Source organism: Pantherophis guttatus, chromosome 3 (assembly GCF_059756535.1).
Source record: "Pantherophis guttatus breed Tessera chromosome 3, ASM5975653v1, whole genome shotgun sequence".
NCBI lineage: Eukaryota > Metazoa > Chordata > Lepidosauria > Squamata > Colubridae > Pantherophis > Pantherophis guttatus.
The window spans coordinates 207,917,513-207,940,340 of NC_142065.1; the positions used below are offsets into that span (position 1 = coordinate 207,917,513).

At 42.5% G+C, this 22,828-nt stretch overlaps 1 protein-coding gene across 2 annotated transcripts in view; it reads right to left on the reverse strand.

Moving 5' to 3' along the window:
• Positions 1 to 22,828, reverse strand: part of FAM135B (family with sequence similarity 135 member B) — a 187,680-nt gene that overhangs the window by 41,935 nt on the left and 122,917 nt on the right. For both annotated transcript variants that reach the window (XM_034436027.3, XM_034436029.3), the window contains 2 exons: positions 6,245 to 6,398; positions 1,666 to 1,715 (listed from right to left, as the gene is read on the reverse strand). In XM_034436027.3, the coding sequence (XP_034291918.2) occupies positions 1,666 to 1,715; positions 6,245 to 6,398 (204 nt within the window). The remainder of the gene's footprint in view (positions 1 to 1,665; positions 1,716 to 6,244; positions 6,399 to 22,828) is intronic.

The window sequence follows — 22,828 nt, forward strand, 5'->3', positions numbered from 1 at the left end:
TTGGTTGATTGCTCTCCTTGTTAGGAAATTTCTCCTAAGTTCTAGGTTGCTTCTCTCCTTGGTTAGTTTCCATCCATAGTTTCTTGTCTTGCCTTTTGGTCTTTGGAAAATAGTTTGATTCCCTCATCTTTGTAGGAGCCCCTCAAATATTGGAACATTGCTATTATGTCACCCCTAGTCCTTCTTTTCACTAGACTAGACATGCCCAATTCCTGTAACCATTCCTTACATGTTTTAGCCTGTAGCCCCCTAATAATCTTTGTTACTCTTTTTTGAACTCTTTCCAGAGTTTCAACATCTTTTTATTATTTTATTATTTATTATTATTTTATTATTTATTGAATTTATATACCGCCCAACTCCCGAAGGACTCAGGGCGGTGAACAGCCAAAAGATAAAATACATATAATACAAATGTTAAAAAAACCATTAAAATACAATTAAATAATTTGGCCCAGAAAACAAAATTTAAAAACCCCAATTTTATAAGACAAATTTAAAATTTAAAAAAATTAAAAACAATTTTAAAAAGAGGTTAGGCCAGGCCGGCCTGCTGGAATAGGAATGTTTTGAGGGCACGGCGGAAAGCACGCAGATCAGTGATCCTCCGTATCTCCGGGGAGAGCTCGTTCCAGATGGCAGGTGCTCCCACAGACAAGGCTCTCTCCCTGGGGGCCACCAGTCGACACTGTTTGACCGACGGCACCCTAAGAAGCCCCTCTCTATGGGAGTGTACTGGTCGGTGAGAGGCTACTTGTGGCAGAAGGCGGTCTCGTAGATACCCCAGTCCTAGGCCATATATAATATGATGACCAAACTGGATGCAGTACTGTAACTGTGTCTTACTAAAACTTTATAAAGCATTACTACTACTTTACATGATCTTTATTCTACCCCTATGTTAATGCAACCTAGCATTGAATTGGCTTTTTGACTGCTGCCATACACTGCTGGCTAATATTTAACTGATTGTCCATCTCTCCCCTCCCCATTCTCTGTCTCTCTGTCTCTCTCTGTCTCTCTCTGTCTCTGTCTCTGTCTCTGTCTCTCTTGAAGTACAGACACACACTGCTGGATCATATTTTATATATTGTATGTATAGGTAAAGGTAAAGGTTCCCCTCGCACATATGTGCTTGTCATTCCCGACTCTAGGGGGCGGTGCTCATCTCCGTTTCAAAGCTGAAGAGCCAGCGGTGTCCGAAGACGTCTCCGTGGTCATGTGGCCAGCATGACTCAATGCCAAAGGCACACGGAACACTGTTACCTTCCCACCAAAGGTGGTCCCTATTTTTCTACTTGCATTTTTTATGTGCTTTCGAACTGCTAGGTTGGCAGAAGCTGGGACAAGTAATGGGAGCTCACCCTGTTACATGGCACTAGGGATTCAAACCACTGAACTGTTGACCTTTCGATTGACAAGCTCAGTGCCTTAGCCACTGAGCCACCGCATCCCCTTACTGTATATATAAATAACAACAAATAAATGTTGAAACAGAAAACAAAACAGGAGTGAATAAAGGTAGGCTACAATGAATGGAAATAAATTTGACCACTCTAAAAATAAACCCTTGTAAATTTTGTGTTAAAATTAATAGGATACAGCTTATTGTATTTTTGTATCTGACGTTAACACTACTTCCCAGTGTTAGCTGTGTAGAAATACCTGCAGGTCTTCAGAAAGTTGTGATAGCGTCTGTTCCACCGCCAGATCTTCTAAAAATAAAAATGAAAAAGAATAGGAAAATTGATTCTGTGAGGCATATACCCTGAACAAAAACACAAGAAAGAGGAAAATCATTGTCAAATCTTGTCAAAGCACAATCAGGGAATCGGAGAAACTATAAGATTCTTCGTAGATAAAATCGTGCAAATTAAAAATGTATTCATTCTTTTTTTTTCCCCATCAGCACTTGACTGATCAGAAAAGGTTAATTAAGTTCTGACTTATTTAGTCAGAAACAAATAAATCAATGGCAAACCGCTTCCAGGTTGTTCCCAAGGAAACCATACGGAACAGTAAGGAAGCTTCGTTTGTAAGGAATCATCTTCATTTTTATCATTTGCTTAAACTTTAAAACTTGATTATAAAATACACAGAGAAGCAATACCGGTGTTTTCCCGAAAAGAAGACATCCCCTAATAATAAGCCCAATCGGGCTTTTGAGTGCACGTGCTAAAATACCCTCCCCCAAAAAATAAGCCCTCCCAAAATATTTAAATGCATGTGCAGCCGCCATTTTCTCTGATTAGGGTAAGGGAGACAGAGCTGGAAATCAGATAAGACGGCAAGAGGAGCCCCGTCTTGCTCCGTGCGCCCCAAAATAATAAGACCTTCCCGAAAATAAGGCCAAGCGCTTATTTCAGGGTTCAAAAAATATAAGACAGGGTCTTATTTTCGGGAAAACACGGTAGACAGATTTAACCATAGTTTCAATTGGGAAAATGTGACCATTGTAGACCAGGCCTAGTCCAAAACTGCCAGGGAATTTTTAGAAGCCTGGCATTCTGACAAATCAGCCATCAATAGACACATAAATATTAACACCATCTGTAGCAGTGGTGGGTTGCCCCCGGTTCAGTCCAGTTCTTGTGAACCGGTAGTAAAACCAGGGGGAGGCTCAGCCCACCCACCCGGATGTTAAGTGCCAAGCGCTTATATCGTGTTTCAAATAAAATAAAATAAAATAAGGCAGGGTCTTATTTTCGGGAAAACACGGTAGCATCGCGCCTTAAGAAGGGATTTCCTGCTTCGAAATCAGAACACGGGAGGCCAGAGAGAAAGAGAGAGGAAGAAAGGGAGATGTAATCACTAAAGATGCCATACTTGAAATTCAGATGACATACTTTGGTTTAGACTGACAGCTTCTTAACAATTGCCAAATAAGATGTCAAAATGTTGTCTTTGAGAAATGCACAACTCCCTGCATAATTAAGAGTGAGCCGAAGGTCATTTTTCACAGGAACACTTGCAACAACATAAATATATTACTTCCGTGAATTGTTCTACTTATAAGCAATTGGGGAATGCCCTCCCCGCCCCAAAAATGAGCAGACATAAAAATTTCTTCCTTAACATATAATTATAATCTCTTGACCTGATATCTCAGATTATTATTGATGTTTTGTTATGTAGAAATTTCAACTATCTATTCATTCCAGGAGGATAATGTAGGGCTTTGGTAATGATTTAATTTAATTTATTCCATTATTCACTTTCAATGACACACTACAACCACTTCAATTAACAATGGTTGAGGCTGCCAGAAGAACAAAAATCAGAAGTTTTTATCTCCCTTGACATCTGAAGTGGTAAAAGAGGAGGGAGGAGGAGGAGGAGGAGGAAGGAGAGAGAGATGGATGGATGGAAGGAAGGAAGGAAGGAAGGAAGGAAGGAAGGAAGGAAGGAAGATGTTACGAAACAACTGACTAATCTGCAAACATCAACTCCATCAACTAATCAAGATGTAACAACATAGGCAACCAACCCGCTCACAGCAACAAAGCCAGCACCCCACACCTCCCCACCAGTATTTATAGAGAGGTACTGGTGCAGCTCCAATCACGCTTTCCTCACACAAGCACGAAGCCGAAGACACCAGTGAAGATGACGAGTGGGACCTCGTCGAAACGTCGCCAAGATACTCTCAATCGAGACACCTGGTCTACCCCAACATGTGGGAGGGAGCATACTGCATCCCTTTCGCCTTTCAGCTCCAATCTAGGAGCCCTCAAGCAGTCGCATTCACGACAAACCATTTTATACCAAATTTATATTTTGCTGATAAAGAAATAAAGGGAGACTAGTATAGATCTATTTCAAACTTTTTAGCTTTCATCAGCTAGCCATAGCCTTACTCGGATTCGAACTTGGGCTTCCTGCATGTTAGGCAGTTGAATTAACCTTCTGAGCCACAAGTTCTCTTCCTTTCGTCAGCTTGAGCCAGGGGAGAGATTAAGTGTTTTTCTATCGAAACACATGGTCTACCCCAACATGTGGGAGGGGGCATAATTCAACTGCCTAACATGCAGGAAGCCCAAGTTCGAATCCGAGTAAGGGTATGGCTAGCTGATGAAAGCTAAAAAGCTTGAAATAGATCTATACTAGTCTCCCTTTATTTCTTTATCAGCAAAATATAAATTATATTCTGAGGTTTTCGCGGGTGTTTGTATGTAGGTCTTTGGTTATTCGGGTTTTCTCCTGCGTAAAATTGGAAGTGTCTTGGCGACGTTTCGACGAAGTCTCATTCGTCATCTTCAGGCTGGTGTTTTCGGCTTTGTGCTTCTAGGAGCAATGTGTAATTGCAGCTGTTTCTTCCTTTTAACTGCTAGTGGGGGTGTGAACTGATTGGTTGGGAGCTTGGCTGTGTTCTGATTGGGTGGAAGTGTGTTCTGATTGGTTGGGGGCTTGGCTGTGCTCTGATTGGCTGGGAGTGTGTTCTGTTTGGGTGGGGGCTTTGAGCAAATTATTGTGTGTTCTGTAGCTGTTATAAAAAAATTAGTATAGTACATTAAGAAAAACTGCATACAGAAAACAATCCTATGGGAGAAATTGCATTCTAAATAAGCTTTTAAGAAGGGACTGGACAACCATTTGATTGAAATGTTATAGGATCTCCTGCTTCGGTAGTGAGTTGGACTAGAAGACCTCCAAGGTCCCTTCCAACTCTTGTTTTTATGTAATAATACTTTGGGTCTGTACTTAAACACATACACATGCCCGTTTCTAAGCGGGCTAAGAAAAATCAAATTACAGAAGAAAAAAACCCTGTCAGATATGACTCTTATATTGTTTCCAAGAATAACAGGCATGTCGTGAGTCACTCTTTGATATTACATAAACCTCTGGGGAAAAAAAAAACCCCTTCAACCAAGAGATTGAATGCAACATTGATTTTATTCAATTATTGCATTAAAACAAAACAACTAAATCAACTAAATTAAATGAACATGGAGATTAGGTCCTGGGACATGAGGTAGTCCTTGACTTATGACCAAAATTGAGCACAAAATTTACGTTGGTAAGTGAGACAGTTGTTAAGTGACTTTTGCCCCATTTACATACTTTCTTGCCACCGTTGCTAAGTGAATCATTGTACTTGTTAAGTGAGCAACATGGTTGTTAAGTAAATCTGCCTTCCCCATTGATTTAGCACAAGGGTCTTCAAACTTGGCAGCTTTAAGACTTGCGGACTTCAGCTCCCAGAATTCTCCAGCCAGCTGGCTGGAGAATTCTGGGAGTTGAAGTCCACAAGACTTAAAGCTGCCAAGTTTGAAGATCTCTGATTTAGCAAAAAGGTGATCACATGACCCCAGGACACAGCAGCCATCATAAATATGAACCAGTTGCCTAGAATTCAAATTTTGATCACATGACCACGGGAATGCTGCGATGGTCATAAATGTGAGGAATGGTCATAAGTCACTTTTTTCAGTGTCATTGTAACTTGGAAGGGTCACGAAACGAACGGTTGTGAGTCGAGGATGAACTGTAGTATATTTGTATTAGGATTTATTAATAGAGGATGATGAAGTAATATTTCATCTGTTCGATCCATCTGTTAAACTACTGAAGTTCGCAGATGACACAACAGTGATCGGTCTCATTCGAGACAATGATGAATCCGCATACAGACGGGAGGTTGAACAACTAGCCTCGTGGTGCGACTGGAACAATCTGGAACTGAATACACTCAAAACCGTAGAAATGATGGTGGACTTTAGGAGAAACCCTTCCATACTTCCACCTCTTACAATACTAGACAACACAGTATCAACAGTAGAGACCTTCAAATTTCTAGGTTCTACCATATCTCACGACCTATAAGATATGGTAGAAAACGCAGATTCTGCACAGGAATATTCAGATCCAGCTTTGCTTATTCTGTAACCGCTTGACTTTAGTAAAAGTGAACCTTTCACTTTAAAAATGGAATCAAGGGTCTTTCTTTCCTAAACACTCCAGCCGGGAGAAGCCTGACACTGAGCTAAAAGATGTGACCTGGGCAAATTGGAAGAGTGAAGCTGTCCTAGTGTTGACCTTAGCATGAGAAGAAATCAGTGGTGGGTTGCCATCCAGTTCAGACCGGTTCTATAGAAGGGAGGCTCCACCCACCGACCCCGACGTCATCAGGAAGCTTCTGCGCATGTGCGTGGTCCCGTTGCAAAGCAGTATTAAGGGTAAGTAGAACCCACCCCTGAAGAAGATGCTGTGTATTGTTCTCAATTCACAACCCTCCACATACCTAACTTCAGCTGTGGCAAACTGGGAACCTCCTTTGTGATGGTAGCGTAGTAGCCCTGAAGTCCTCGGTGGGCACTGAGGAGTAGGAGGCAGAGGTCTTTATGCCACTTGTGGGCATGTTGCCTGCAGTTTTCTGATGGCACATAGCAGCTGCCCTGCAGAGGAGAGGAAGGACAGAGAAGTGAGGACACCACATTACTTGATTTTCCCTTAGAAGGTAGAATCGAAGCTAATAGAATCTGCTTAAATCACCAATTCTTGAATTAAGCAGATACAATCTTAGAAGGGAAGAAGAAACATTTCTGTTTTCAAGTATCTTTCTGCAAATATGGTGATTCCGATTTAAATGTTGGTGTGTTTAATGGATTTTGTATTCAGCAAACCGATTTAACTTTTCAAAATTGAGCTGTTTCAAGCAAGGAGAAATTTATGTAAAGGATATTTTCAGAATGCTGTAAGATCTCTGACAAGCTAGTTAATTCTGGGTCAATCACCAGGAGGCAGTGAGTTTTAGTTCTGCCTTAAACATGAAAGCTGGCTGGATGAGTTTGGAACAATTACCAGGGGACAGTGAGTTCTAGTCCTGCCTTAAACATGAAAGCCAACTGAATGACTTTGGATCAAACACCAGGAGAATGTGAGTTGTAGTCAGAGGTGGGCTTCAAATGATTTAACAACCGGTTCGCCTAGTGCAGAACCGAAAATGTGAGTGCACGCCTTCCACACTTGCGCGCAGCTTCAAGCACAGAGCGATTTCCTGCACGCAGCTTCCAGCACACTTTCTCAGGCAGCCGCGGTGAGTAGAGCGGGCAAGGTGCGGAAATCAGCTGGACTGTGTTGGCGGGGCGAGCAAGCCAGAGAGTGAGATATATAGGACGGGATAGCACCGCGGTGGGTGGGCGGGCCCAGCCGGAGGTCAGAACTACCGGTTCATTTGAACCGGTCCGAACCGGAAGCAGCCCACCTCTGGGTGTAGTTCTGTTTTAGGCATGAAAACCAGCTGGGTGAATTTGGGGCAATCACTCTCTCTTAGCCCAATCCTTGTTAGAGTTGTTGTTACGGGGGAAAATAGGAGGAGGACGGTGTGTTGGATATGTTTGCCCCCTCCCTTGAGTTATTTGTAAAAAATAATAAAGGAGGGGATACAAATAATAAATAAATAAATTATCAATTGGTAATGCCAGACCAACAATCAAGTGGTAAACAGTATCCCAGTCAAGAAACAACCAACCACCCAGACAATCAAACAATAAATAACAGCCTAGCCAAGGAACTACCATAAAGAAAACAACACTTCCACCAACATTGGCAGGGCAAGCCACTGTCTATAAACAGAGAGGTCACTCCATTCTAGCACTGATAATGTTACTAGTAGGGGTAATGAAACGTCTGCAAGAAAACAACCAGAGAGCACCACATACATCCTGACATGATTCCTTTTGGTTGAACCAAACCAGAGGTGGGTTTCAGCAGGTTCTGACCAGTTCTGCAGAACCGGTAGCGGAAATTTTGAGTAGTTCGGAGAACCGGTAATAAAAATTCTGACTGGCCCCGCCCCCATCTATTCTCTGCCTCCTGAGTCCCAGCTGATCGGGAGGAAATGGGGATTTTGCAGTAACCTTCCCCTGGAGTGGGGAGGGAATGGAGATTTTACAGTATCCTTCCCATGCCACGCCTTCCAAGCCATGCCCACCAAGCCATGCCACGCCCACCAAGCCACGCCCACAGAACCGGTAGTAAAAAATTTTGAAACCCACCACTGAACCGAACCATTTGATATTAAATTCGCAAAGTTAGTATATGGTCCAATTAAGCATATCTTAACTTCTTTTCCACCCAGGACAGAATTATGCTGATATGGATAGTCCTCCACTTATGACCCCAATTGACCCCAACATTTCCATTCCGATCTCCAAGGGAGATACTTGTTAATTGAGTTTTGGCCCATTTTATGATCTTTCTTGCCACAGTTGTTAAGTTAGCAACAGGGTTATTAAGTGAATCTGGTTTCCTCATTGACTTTGCTTGTCAGAAGTTTGCAAAAGGGGATCACAGGATCAGGGGTGGGTTCTACATTTTTTTACTACCGGTTCTGTGGGTGTGGCTTATTTTGTGGGTGTGGCTTGATGGTCATGTGACAATTCTTTAGGATTTAGCAGAGGTACTGGTCTACCAGGCTTTTAACTGCTTGCAGAGCTCTACCGGTCTACTCATTTCTTTTTGGAGGCACCAGTCTACTCATTTGTTTTCTTTTAACACTGATCAGCTGTAGGGCGGCCCTTTGAAGCCTCGTGGCAAGAGTTTAAACAGTTTTTTTCCCTCTAGCCGATCACCTGGGACTCAGGAGGCAGCAATAGATTGAGGGTGGGGCCAAATAAAAGGTAAGAATAATGCAGGGGGGTGTGGGGGTGGGCGGGTGGGGGGAGAACCGGTTCGGTGACATCATATCATCACTGCTACCAGCTCGGTGGAACCGGGCGGAACCGGGAGGAACCCACCACTGCACAGGATCCCGGGACACTGCAACCGTCATAAATATGAGCCAGTTGCCAAGTGGTTGAATTTTGATCATGGTCGTATGTGTGAAAAATTGTCATAAGTCACTTTTTTTGGGTGCTGTTGTAACTTTGAACAGTCACTAAATGAATGATTCTAAGTCAAGGACTACCTGTAACTGACAATCAGTGCGTTGCTCAGTTCCTTTTTTATTTGCCCTGTATTATCATGGTATAAAAACAAGTGATAATTCTTCAAAAAATTTAATTGAAGCTAATCCTCCCTAAATAAAGCACAAGATGCAGTTATACGTCTGCATTCTGGTGCATTTCCTGTGTGCTAGTCAAACATTGTAAAAATAATACCACACAAACTTTGCCATTGTGGAGTGGTGTGGTGGCCTAGAGGTGGAGCTCTCGCCTTACGGTCAGGAGGCTGTGAGTTCGATCCTAAGTAGAGGCAGATATTTCTCTTTCTGGGCACACTTAGAATATATCTGCTGAACAAAACTCCACATTGGTAACAGGAAAGGCATCCGGCCATTAAACACTCTGCTAGCTCCATTCAGTTGCCCAGACTCCACCCCGCAAGGGATTATGGGATCGTTAAAAGATGATGAAGATTTTGGAAAAGACACTGATAGAGTCTGCTCAAGCCTTCTGCTTTGTCAGGGATTTTGGATCTTGCACTGCAAGCAAAGGTCTGCATTTAGCACCCCTAATAACTTATCGTAATAATATATGAATGACGTTTAGGGAAATGTTTCGACATAGCCCTTGCCTTCCGTGTGAGCTCCATTAAATTCATAAGCAAACAATAGACTTGACCCTATGCAATGGATTTTCCAAGAATAGCACTAGAAACGTGCAACTGTTATTTTTGGTTTCCCCCTCCCACCCCCAAACTTATGGCCCCAATCAGGTCTGAAATGAAAGCAATTGCAAGGAGAGGAGAGAAGGGAAGGGAAGGGAAGGGAAGGGAAGGAAAGGAAAGGAAAGGAAAGGAAAGGAAAGGAAAGGAAAGGAAAGGAAAGGAAAGGAAAGGAAAGGAAAGGAAAGGAAAGGAAAGGAAAGGAAGGGAGAGGAGAGGAGAGGAGAGGAGAGAAGGGAAGGGAAGGGAAAGGAAGGGAAGGGAAGGGAAGGGAAGGAAAGGAAAGGAAAGGAAAGGAAAGGAAAGGAAAGGAAAGGAAAGGAAAGGAAAGGAAAGGAAAGGACAGGACAGGACAGGACTTAGGGAAGGGGAAGAACAATAATGTAAAGGGAAGTTAGAGGAGGGAAGGAGAGGAAGGAAAGGAAAGGGAAGGGAAGGAAGGAAAGAAAGAAGGAAGGAAGGAAAGAAAGAAAGAAAGAAAGAAAGAAAGAAAGAAAGAAAGAAAGAAAGAAAGAAAGAAAAAATAGCAGGCTATCACATCAGAGAGATAATTAAATCTTTTTTCCAATAGCTTCTCCTGAAATATGGCACAAAACACCTTGTAAGCAGTTTTGCAGCATCCCCAACTTTTAATGAATATATTTTATCATTTTCATTGCTGTTCCTCATGCTACTCTTTCTTTCAATTATATGACCATTCATTTCAAAATGTGGCAGAGTGACTTTTAATGAAGAAGCAAACATGTGGGAGGGATATAAATTGCTTACCCTTGATGAGAGGATTTAAAAAAACTTTTAAAAGAAATAATTAGGAACAATGCTCATTATATCTGTTTTAGGAGAATGCAGTATCAGTGCTCAAGGAACAGTCATTAAGCGCTGTAAGGACTGTTCTGAAATGTCATGGCTTTGGCAGGGAGGGAGGGAGGGAGGGAGGGAGGGAGGGAAGGAAGGAAGGAAGGAAGGAAGGAAGGAAGGAAGGAAGGAAGGAGATGATGAAGATAGAGGATGGATGGGTGGATAGATGGATGGATGGATGGATGGATGGATAAGATGACCAGGCTGAATCGGAGGGAGGGGTCAAATGTATCATCAGTCATGAATCCAGGGGTGAAATGCTCCCGGTTAGGACCGGATCGCCTGATCCGGTAGCGATGGCGGTGGGTGGTTCGGAGAACCGGTAGCAAAAATTCCCCCCCCCCATGCCCACTTGAGTCGCACGATCATCAGAGGCTTTTTTTTTTTAACTTTTAAAAGCATTTTTTTCTACAACCTCTTCCAACGAAAATATGCTTTTAAAAGTAAAAAAATAAAGGCTCTGATGATCGGCCGGCTCAGCTGGGATCACCAGAGGCTTTTCAAAGCATTTTTTTCTGCAACCTCTTGGCTGAAGAGGTGGTAAAAAAATGCTTTGAAAAGTCTCTGATGATCCCAGCTGAGTTGCCTGATTGGCAGAGGCTTTTCAAAGCATTAGAAAAAATGCTTTGAAAAGTTTTTTTTAAAAAAAGTTGGCCACGCCCACCCAGTCACTTTACTCCACCACCACCAAGCCACGCCCACAGAACCGGTAGTAACAAATTTTACATTTCACCCCTGCATGAATCTCTTCACACCCACAAGTTAACTCCCACTAATTTCCTTTGGTCTTTAGTAGTTGAGATTCTAGTACAGAGCTTATGCTTACAATAAATCTGGATCTCCTGATTTCCCTGGTGCGTGATGATAGACGATAGATAGATAGATAGATAGATAGATAGATAGATAGATAGATAGATAGATAGATAGATAGATAGATAGATAGATAGATAATAGATAGATAGATAGATAGATAGATAGATAGATAGATAGATAGATAGAAACAATATAGATAGATACTGTGTGTGTGTGTGTGTGTGTGTGTGTGTGTGTGTGTGTGTGTTTCTTTTAGCCAGGTTTTTCCTACATAACCAATATTTTTCTACAGCCCTAGCTCAGTGGAGTCACATCCACTCAATTCTGGGCTTTTTTCTTCTGGCAGCCAGCAGGCCCTATGCTGCCCTATGCTGCCAGGTGAGAGACTTATATAGATCTATTTCTGGCTCGTTAGCCATCATCAGTAAGCCACACCCACATCTCATGTATCCTCCCTGTAAAGGTACAATATCTATTTTCTTACTTTTCGTAGGTTTTATGTGTGTTTTTCTTTTAGCCAGGTTTTTCCTATGTAACCCAGAATCGAGTGGATGTGACTCCACTGAGCTAGGGCTGTAGAAAAATCTTGGTTACGTAGGAAAAACCTGGCTAAAAGAAAAACACACATAAAACCTACGAAAAGTAAGAATATATATATATATATATATATATATATATATATATATATATATATATATATATATATATATGTAAGTTTTCACGGAGAGAGAGAGAGAGAGAGAGAGAGAGAGAGAGAGAGAGAGAGAGAGAGAGATAGACTGTAGACAGACAGACAGACAATTAACTTTCTGACACTTTCTAACTCTCTAACCCCAAATATCAGGTAATGTTTCAGACAGACAAAGTAACCCTTCTTATTGTTCCCAGCCAGAAATAAAATGTATTAAAAGCTGTTCAGCTCCTTTCTATCCTTGGCAGAAGACTCCAAAAAAAGGAGCATGTCAAATTCCCAAAGCTTATAAATCTCCCCATCTGTATTAACAGAAGCTGGTCGGGGAGGAAAAAAATTAGATTGGCCAAATTCCAGCGACTCAATCAATGATTGTTTTAAATCAAATTGGTCTACTTCATTTCTTCATCACAACACTTTTCCCTTCTTTTTTTTTTTTCTTAATGGAAAAACCACTTAAAAAAAAAAGAAAGACGTGCACAACTCCCAACCTCTTAAGAGATAGGTCAAGGACTGCATTCCAGAAGTGAACTACCATATTTTTCAGAGTATAAGACACACTTTTCCCCTCCCCCTAAAAGGGGGTGAAAATTTAGGTGCACCTTATACACCGAATATAGCCCCTTTGGCCTCTGCCTCCCAGCAGTTACCTCCTTGCTAGCAAACAGCCAGAAAAAACAGCTCCTTTCAGCTTCAGCACAGCCTAATTAGCACAAGTTGATTCGATCGGCCCTCCTGACTCTCAGCTGATTTGCTCTCAGCTGTTTTGCGCAGGGCTCTGCTGCTTGCTACAAGCAGGTAAATTGCTGGAGCAGATTTTTTTTTTCCTTGTGCTAATCAAGCTATGCTGAAAACGAAAATGAAAGTAAAGCAGGCTGTTTGCTGTTCGCTGCAACGAGGCAAAATTGCTCAGAGGCAGAGGGAGATTTCTTTTTCTTCTTTTCCTCACCAAAAAAGGAAGATGTGTCTTATACTCCGGTGTGTTTTATATTCCTAAAAATACGGTATGTCAGAGTTTGTTGCAGCACACACAATCAGATACACAAGTAAATGAACTTCAGCAGGATTCAAATACATAAGAAACTTCTTTATATACAATACCATAAAGGAGAATTCAGCATACAATGTCAGGAACACAGAAGCAATCTTCATAGAAGCAAGTCATTACAGAGTAGAGAGATACAGAGGCTAATATATTGTACAGAGGCTCCCATTACAGAGGCCAAACCAACTCTTATATACAGTGCAGCAAGTCTAAGCCACGCCCAGACTCCAAACTGTCTCTTATGGCCCCATACAAACAAATGCTATGTTTCAGTTTCCAAACAGTCCTCAATGGCTGACTTAGTTGCTATGCCTATTCATTAGCTGACCTGTTACCTATTCCAGTCTATGAATATTCATACTCTGACAAACTAGGCCATGGTCTGTTTATTTCAGGCTGATTTCAGGAAGGAGATGGACTTCTTAAACCAATTAATTCATGGGATGGTTTGTTTTCAGAAGTTGAGAGTGCTCCAACACCGGAGGTTTTACAGAAGAGATTTGTTGTAGAAATAAGGAGCTGAAGCACATTCCTGGGTCAAACAGATCCGTTTATTTGCACAAGATTCAGGGCTATGTTTGATTGTTGCAACCTGAACAAGGACTGGTCATTATTCTATTACTTAAATATGTTTTCAAGACAAAGAGTTCCATGAGCCTTTTCCAGCTTCCATATATGGTTACTTTAAAAATACATTTCACTTACATTACACTTTACTAATTATCAAACCATTACCTACTACTTAATACAATTATTTTGGCTACACATTTTCACTACTCCATGATTAAACCATTACAACTTTAACTAACCCATCACTTTATGTTTTACAACTGTTCTTTAAGTGCTGTACTGTTTAAATGCAGAAATTATGACTATACTTTTAAACAATAAGTAACCTTTTGCATCCCCTGTATCCGTCCAGATGTTCACATTTGATTCTGTTAAGAAGATGTATAGAATCAGTGGGTTTGACACAGGGCCATAGGTCAAGTAATTATGGGGACATCCATGAACTAATTACTTAGTTCTATTCACCAAACTCCACTCTTAACTTTTCTGCTGGATGACAGTTGAGCCTCATCTGAAGATATATTTGACTAATAAGGCAGTCCAGCTGCCTTGAGCCAGCACGTATCTTTAAGTGAATAGATGAGCTCATTCAAAGGTTGCTTAGAGTTCATAGGATTTGATCTGACTTTATATACCTGACTTGGAATGATTATTTCTTTTATTCACCTTTTATCTTCTCTTATTTACCTTATTTCCACCTCAGATTGAACAGCCATTTGTCCAGAATGGTAGAAGGTCTCCTGCTCAAGCAGGGGATTGGAATACAAGGCCTTCAATGTCCCTTCCAACCAAAGTGCAGAAATCAGCAAACTCGGGCAGTTCAAATGTATATAAGGGTTTATTACATGTTTAAGTTCCCTACAAGAATCTGAACTAATAACTCTCTGTAGGAAGAAATATCCTTCTGGGTTCAGCTCCGAGTGGGGAAAAAGACACTGGAAACATGGAGACTGTTTGGAAAGATGGTTTAATGGTGGACAGGATCACATGGTTTGAGTTCCTGAACAGAAAAGGGACAAGATGCAGCGAGTCCCCGGGTTTTATGCCCTCTCTGGCTTTGAACTTCCTGGGGCCCAGAAAGAGTATCCAGATTGGCTGTCAGACTCCCAGGGGGTGGAGATCTTAGCTAGCCTTGCTGGCTGATGTAATTTTCCCAGGTGCCATGTGATGAGTTTCTGTTGCTAGATGGGTCCTATTGTGTTAGTTTCTGTTGCTAGATGGGTCCTATTGTGTTGAAGATGGTGATCCTTTGACAAAGGATTGGGTTTCTGCCTCTGGCCCATTGACAAAGGGTGGAGGCAGGAAGATGGGAGCTGCTTCGTCTTTAAAACATGTTTCTCCGTTTCTCATCCAGGGAAACATAATATTCTGCCTTTTTAATATTTCCTAAAATATTTCATTCTTCTAGGAAAGGGGTGGGTGCTAACTTCCTACAAGGTGGACTGGACTTAAATCTCTTCTGGGCAACAAAAGGATTTGAGACTGATGACATATTTGACCCCTTCCTTGGGCTCGGCCTGGTCATCTCCTACAGTTATTCTGTCCCATCACTCATTGTGGTCCCAAAGGTGCTTTCTTTCAAGGGCAACTGGACTTTCTGATTTTGCTTGAAGACGTTTCACTTCTCATCCAAGAAGCTTCTTCAGTTCTGACTGAATGGTGGAACATGGAAGGATCTATATTCCTTGCAGTCATGTGGTCATTGGGCCTCTTTCACATGTGATCCTGAAGGCACAGATAAACCTACAAGTCTCCACGACTCTAAGAAAGAAGACTAATCATCTTCTTTTAATGACCTCATAATCCCTTGTGGGGTGGAGTCTGGCCAACTGAATGGAGCTAGCAGAGTGTTTACTGGCCAGATGCCCTTCCTATCACCAATGTGGAGTTTTGTTCAGCAGATATATTCTCATTGTGCCCAGAGAGAGAAACATCTGCCTCTACCTGGGATCGAACTCACAGCCTCCTGATTGTGAGGCAAGAGCTCCACCTCTAGGCCATCGCGCCCCTCAAGAAAGAGGGCTAATGTGCAAGGAATATAAAACCTTCCAATCTCCACCATTCAGCCAGAACCGAAGAAGCTTCTTGGATGAGAAGTGAAACATCTCAAGCAAAAACAAAAAACTCCAGTTGCCTTTTGAAAGAAAGCACCTCTGGGACAACCATGACGTGGATGACTGAGAATCTCCATAGACATCTCTCATTGTCCATCACCACCACAATGTTCCTGCCTGCTTACAAAACCCACACTGTGTTACTTTTCCTTGAATCCTGCTCTCTCTCTCTCTCCCAGATCCACAGACCCATCAACAAGTCCCATCCTCATTATTTCCCCAAAATTTGGATGCCAAGCATCTGTTTCAGTAGTGGGATTCAATTTTTTTTACTACTGGTTTGTGGGCGTGGCTTGGTGGGTGTGGCATGGCTTGGTGGGCGTGGCAGGGGAAGGATACTGTATAATCTCCATTCTCACCCCACTCCAGGGGAAGGTTACTGCAAAATCCCCATTTCCTCCCAATCAGCTGGGACTTTCTCCTCTGTTTTAAAATTCTTTTAAATCGAAATTTTAATGTTTTAAATTATGGGACTTTTAATTGTCTCGGGCTAAATTATTTAATCTGGTTTTAATTATGTTTTTTAACTTTTGTATCTATGTATTTTATTTTGTGCCTGTTCACCGCCTTGAGTCCTTCGGGAGTAGGGCGGTATATAAATCTAATAAAATAAACAAAACAAACAAACAAACTCGGGAGGCAGAGAATAGATGGGGGCGGGGCCAGTGGTGAAATCAAAAACATTTTTACTATCAGTTCTGCGGGCGTGGCTTGGTGGGCATGGCAGGGGAAGGATACTGCAAAATCTCCATTCCCACTCCACTCCAGGGGAAGGATACTGCAAAATCCCCATTCCCTCCCCACTCCTGGGGGAAGGATATTGCAAAATCTCCATTCCCATCCCACTCTGGGACCAGCCAGAGGTGGGATTTGACGGTTCTCCAAACTACTCAAAATTTCTGCTACTGGTTCTCCAGAATTGGTCAGAACCTGCTGAATCCCATCTCTGATCTGTTTCATTCTGGAGATCAACATGGGACAGAGGGTCCCCATTCGTTTCTCCAGAAAAAGGTCCCATCGCTTCCATGCCATCTCTCTATTTCAGATCCCTTTGGTAGACAAGAAGGAAGTGAAACAAGAACGCCGCTTGCAACATCAATTTTACAAACCCTCATAAAAACATCACAGCAAACTTAAACAAAGTGCCAAGCAATCACTTGAGAGGAAATACGGAGCAGCCCCCTGACAGTGATAAAGGATGCCAGCCTTTTCTAGGATTATTTGCTCCACAACCAGCCTGACGTTTTTTCTCTGTTGAAGCTGGTCCCTGCATTTATTTCTTTCAGGCTTGGAGGCAATCACAGCTTCTGTTCCTAACCCCGGTAAACGACAAGCAATTGTGTGGGAAGGTGATTATCTCCCAGAACCGCCCTTGCCACTGAGATGATTGCCATGTCTCCAAATGCCCCAGAGGAAATTATTGATGAAAGTGCCTCTAAAGTAAAAGTTCACCATAAAGAGCCTTGGTGGCGCAGCAGGCTAAAGTGCTGTTAAGTAGCACCAGCTGCCTGCAATTACTGCAGGTTCAAATCTCACCAGGCTCAAGGTTGACTCAGCCTTCCATCCTTCCGAGGTAGGTAAAATGAGGACCCGGATTGTGGGGGCAATAAGCTGATTTTGTATATAAAAAAAGAATATCGCTTAGGGGGCCCCGAAAGCCCTACTAGGCAGGTATATACAAAAGTATGAAGGCTATTGCTTAACGCATTGTAAGCCGCCCTGAATCTCCGGAGAAGGGCGGCATATAAATTGAACCAATGAATAAATTAATAGATAGATAGATAGATAGATAGATAGATAGATAGATAGATAGATAGATAAACAAACAAACAAACAAACAAACAAACAAACTTAGGAGGAACTCTTGAAACAGAGGGGGTTTGAAGATGATGAAGGCAAATCAAAAGCCCGAGCAATTTTGGAGGAGCTACCTTAAGACAGAAACGCAAAAAAAGGAAGGGATGGAAAACACTGTTCTTTTCATCAGCATGTGCACTTGAATTTGGACAAACGGAAGCAATCGAATCAAAATCACACGGAGTATTAGTACCACTTGAACACGATTGAGCAGGCTTAGAGGTATTTCTTGAGAAGAGTATACTCCACTCCTCTGTTTCCAATAGAATCCCTTATGCCACCAGGCTTGAAATTTTGGGCTTGGACAATCTGGAACTGAAGTCCGATCTAAGTATAGTACACAAAATTGTCTGCTACAACGCAGTGGTGGGTTTCAAATTTTTTGACTCCCGGTTCTGTGGGTGTGGCTTGGTGGCCGTGGCGGGGGAAGGATACTGTAAAATCTCCATTCCCACCCCACTCCAGGGGAAGGTTACTGCAAAATCCCCATTTCCTTCTGATCAGCTGAGACTTGGGAGGCAGAGAATAGATGTGGGTGTGGCCAGTCAGCATTTTTCCTACCGGTTCTCCGAACTACTCAAAATTTCTGCTACCGGTTCTCCAGAACTGGTCAGAACCGGCTGAAACCCACCTCTGCTACAACGTCTTACCTGTCAATGACTTCTTCAGCTTCAACCTCAATAATACACAGGCAAACAATTGATACAAACTCAAGGTAGACCGCTCCGAACTCAATTGCGGAAAATACGACTTCAGCAACAGAGTGGTCAACACCTGGAATGCGCTACCTGACTCCGTTGTTACAGCCTCAAACCCTCTCAGCTTCAATCTCAAACTGTCAACCCTGAACCTCACCCCATTCTTAAGAGGTCCGTAAAGGGGGCATGCATAAGCGGTCCAGTATGCCTACCATCCCTGTCTTACTGTCCCCATTTATCTGTACTTACTTCCTTTGTTTATGTTTATACCTATACTTGTTCTCTTGTACATGTTTGACAAACAAATAAATAAAAATAAAATAAAATAAGAACACACCTGGAATACTGCATCCAGTTTTGGTCAACACATGACAAAAAGGATATTGAGACTTTGGGAAAAAGTGCAGAGAAAAGCAACTTGGATGATTAAAGGCCTGGAGACTAAAACATATGAAGAATGGTTGCAGGTATATGGGTATGGCTAGTCTGGAGAAGAGAAGGACTTGGGATGACATAATAGCAGTTTTCCAGTATTTGGGGGGCTGTCATAAAGATAAGGGGGCTAACTTATTTTCCAAAGCACCAGAAGGCAAGACAAGAGCCAATGGATGGAAACTAATCAAGGAGAGAAGCAACCTAGAACTAAGGAGAAACTTCCTAACAGTGAGGACAATTAAGCAGTGGAACAAGTTACCTTGTGGGTGCTTCATCACTGGATACTTTTAAGAAGAGACTTGTCAAGTATTTGCAAGCCATTGGCACATGTGTCATATAGACACCAGTGGAGGCAGAGAGTGTCTCCACCCCTGTGTGGAAAGGAGGGGCTTGCCCTGAGTATAAAACCCCCTCCAACCTTTTCCACCTTGCTCTCTCCATCTCTCTCTTTTCATGTTTGTTCGTCATGAGACTTGATCTCTGTTGTACATAGTTAATATGATTTATCATATGAATAAATACGTTTAAGACATTTATTTCTGCCTCTGCCTCTGAACTCTTCTATGCTCCTGGGTGTTTCTATGATCCCAATTCCACAAGACTCAACCCTGCCACCTGTCTGAAATGGTATAGTATCTTCTGCTTGAGCACGGGGTTGGACTAAAAGACCTCCAATGTTCCTTCCAACTCTATTCTGATTGATATTATAAATGTGCAGTAAAAGTGAAGCATTCAGTTCCAAAGAACTCTTCAGGAGCAAGAACGAACACTGCAAAATAGACTTCCATTGTTCCATCGTATGTTGCTCTTTACCGGATTAACCTTTGTTTATTATATTGTGTTACATTTCATAGTGGGATGCTGTGCATAGGGATCCCCAGCCAACACTATTGGGGGTTGGAGCAGTGATGGGTTGCCCCCGGTTTGGACCGGTTCACAAGAACCGGTAGTAAAACCAGCGGGAGGCCCCGCCCACCGCCCCGGATGTCGTCATCGGCGATCTGTGCATGCACTGTCAGGGGTAGTGGCGAACCGGTGGTAAGTAGAACCCACCCCTGGATTGGAGGGAGAGGGGGACGTGAGAAAGAGACAGAGAGAGAGAGAGAGAGAGAGTAGGAGAGAAAGGGGGAGAGAGACAGACACACACACATGCACAAGGAGGAGTGAGGGAAAGGAACACACAGAGAAAGACAGAGAAGGAGGGAGAGAGGGAGAGACGCACACACAAGGGGGAGGGGGAAAGGGAGAGGAGGAGGGGGAGACAGTGACATAGAGAGACAGAGAGGGAGAGGAAGAAAGAGAGAGAGAGAGAGAGAGGGAGGGAGGGAGGGATTGAGGGAGAGGGGAGAGAGGGAGAAGCAGAGGGATTGAGATAGAGATAAGAACCCAAAGAATATTCACACTGAAAACTAGGACCAGAGGCATCTGGTTGACAGACTGGCTAATCACTACTGTCATCTTGACTTTCTGAGAGCCCTCCCCCGCCCTCCTCTTTCGATACTCCTTTACAAGGGGGGAGCAGAATAAACATCTGTATTAATTCTGTCCTGTAGGAGGAGCAAAAAAAAGAAGAAGAAGCTTAGAACCTGTTGCCCAGCTGCTTAAGAAGAGTGTGAAAATCAGCTTGGTTCCGGTGTGGATCACAGATTGTCTTTCCAATCTGATGTGATGATTCAAATTTTAAAAAAAAATAAATAGAGGGGTCAATATGTTTTAAACAGAAATACCAAACTGGTTGAATTGGGTTGATTTGAATGTCTTGAATCAAATGTCCGAATCAGGAAGTTGATTTTGCTTGATTATTGAGCAGAATTAGTTTGGAATCTTAGTATCTCTGTTTCAAATCCAAGCTTCAGGTAGCCCTATATATTAAGACAAAACGGTTTGAAAGAATGAGAAGGAGGAAGGGAAGGAGAAGGCACTGATGGATGTTATCAAATCTGCCTTCTTTATTTAAGGCAGGGGCGTCAAACGGATGGTCCACCGGCCGGATGCGTCACATGCAGGCCACGCCCACCCCAGCTCCGTGAAGGGAAAAAAATGTCACTAAATGTCATGTGCCACGAGTGTTGTGGCCCACCGGCTGCCAGCAGAGCTGGTGGCAGACTCAGACAATGAGGAGGCTGGGGAGGAACTTGGGCCAGTTCTGGAGTCTGGAGAAGGCTCTGATGGATGCTCTGTGCTGGACACAGATATAGAGCCAGAGCTATCTGATATTTCCCAGCCACAGGAGAGGCAGCTGCCTTTGGAGGCTGATATGAGTAAGGAAGAAGAACAGCTGGGGCCTGTTCCAGTTGCATGTATGCACAGAGCAGTTAGGAGAGGAGAACAACAGAGGACAAGGAGTCGACTCAGGAAGCAAAGCACACGTGGACGCTGAAGGCCCCTCCCTGGCTGGGGAATAAATAGAAGGAAAGGGGAGTGGTTGTTGTAGGAGTCAACAGTTTGTATTTCTGAAGATTTTTCTCATAGTGTTTTGTGCATCAAAGACTGCTTGCCAGAACTTAAATTTGCAGCCTTTCGGCTGGGAGCTCACAGCCTTGCAATTATCACAAGGAACTGATAAGGTCTGTTGCTGCAGTTAGCTCCTTGCAGGACCCTTGCTTGGACTTTTTGGAGAGTGAATGCCATTAATTCACAGGAGGTAAATAAAGAGGGTTTTTTCATGGTAAGGAGTCTGTTTCTTGCCTTTTCTGGGTCAGAACAGCGAGTTTGACACCTGTGATTTAAGGCTTCAAGATTTACTGGCAGCCTCAGACGCTTACAACCACTACATTCAGACTGATCAGAATGTCTCAGATTACTAGGACCACCTGGAATCTTTTTATGAAGCATCCTAGATAGTTTCCCACACATTCCTATTCTTAGAAGGACTGGGAAATAAAGCAATTTGTTTGCCGGGCAGTTTCTAATTTAGGAAGAGAAATATATGTCTGTGTCATTTGCTTGTGTTTAGGACCTGCTGTCAAATTAAGATAACTGAGGATGAAAAATGAAGGGTGTGGGGAGTTATTTTATGACTCCCTTGATGCCAATTGGTTTATTTTGTTCTAAGCCCCAGCAGCTATCAGATTTCATGGAACGGTAACTGTCTGAGCCTCTGACATACAGGAAGATTAAGATTTGCTGGATGATTTTTTTCAGTTGATCCTCAAGAGTTTCTGATTCCCAATAAATTTACCACACTGTAAGTAAAATTTAAAACGGGGGAAAAAAAATCCCTTCCCATTCCATGATAAGCTAATATAATATAATTTGTATCATTAACACAGATGTACACCTGTATATATTGGTTAGTCCAAGGCGTAGCTCATGGAAGATTCTTAGTTCTATCTCCTAAACTACTATATTGCATTTGCATCTATTTTTGTGTCTTTTTTTTTTTTTTGGTTTACTTTTGCCTCTGGTTGCTGGGTTTTGGACACATCACAGAAAATGAAATTAAATTCACTGGTCCAGAAAATAGTCAGAAAGAGATTTGCTAGTTCTAGCACAGTTATCATCACCCCAAGTTAAATAGTCTTGATTTGAAGATTGAAATGAATGGCCTTCATTTATAAGTGGAATTGCTTAAGGAAGATACCATTGAGCCAGGCTAAGATTCGATATTGGGATAAAACTCAATTATTAGAAATCCAAATCTTTGGTCAAGACAGAAGTGCCTCTTCCGTGCCAAGGTGCTGAGATGACAAACGGTATTTGACGTAGGTACAGAATTGTAAAAGGGCAAACTGACCCTAAACAGATACATCCTGTTGTTTAATGTTTATTGCACCCCAAATGTTATGTAGATTCTAGAGAGGAAATACTGTTTTCCTTACTGTCCTCTTTACTGCTTGCGAGGCGCCTTTGAGCCCCTTATCTCCTTTTATTATGTCTTGAGCTCCGGAGCTGAAAACCTGAGCCTGTGGGAACAGGGCTGTTCTGTCTTTCCTAGAGATAGATTAAAGGGTAACTTCTACGTGTGAAATGTCGCACTCTTCGTAATAATTTTGCCTTTATACTGTATAAATATCTGGTCAAAATCAGACATCTTTGTTCCGACCCTTCGCTGTCTTTGGACTGTTTGAACCTTGCGCAATAAACTCTTTCCTGCACTGAAGAGCTTGTCCGTCATTTTTCCTATAACACCATGAAG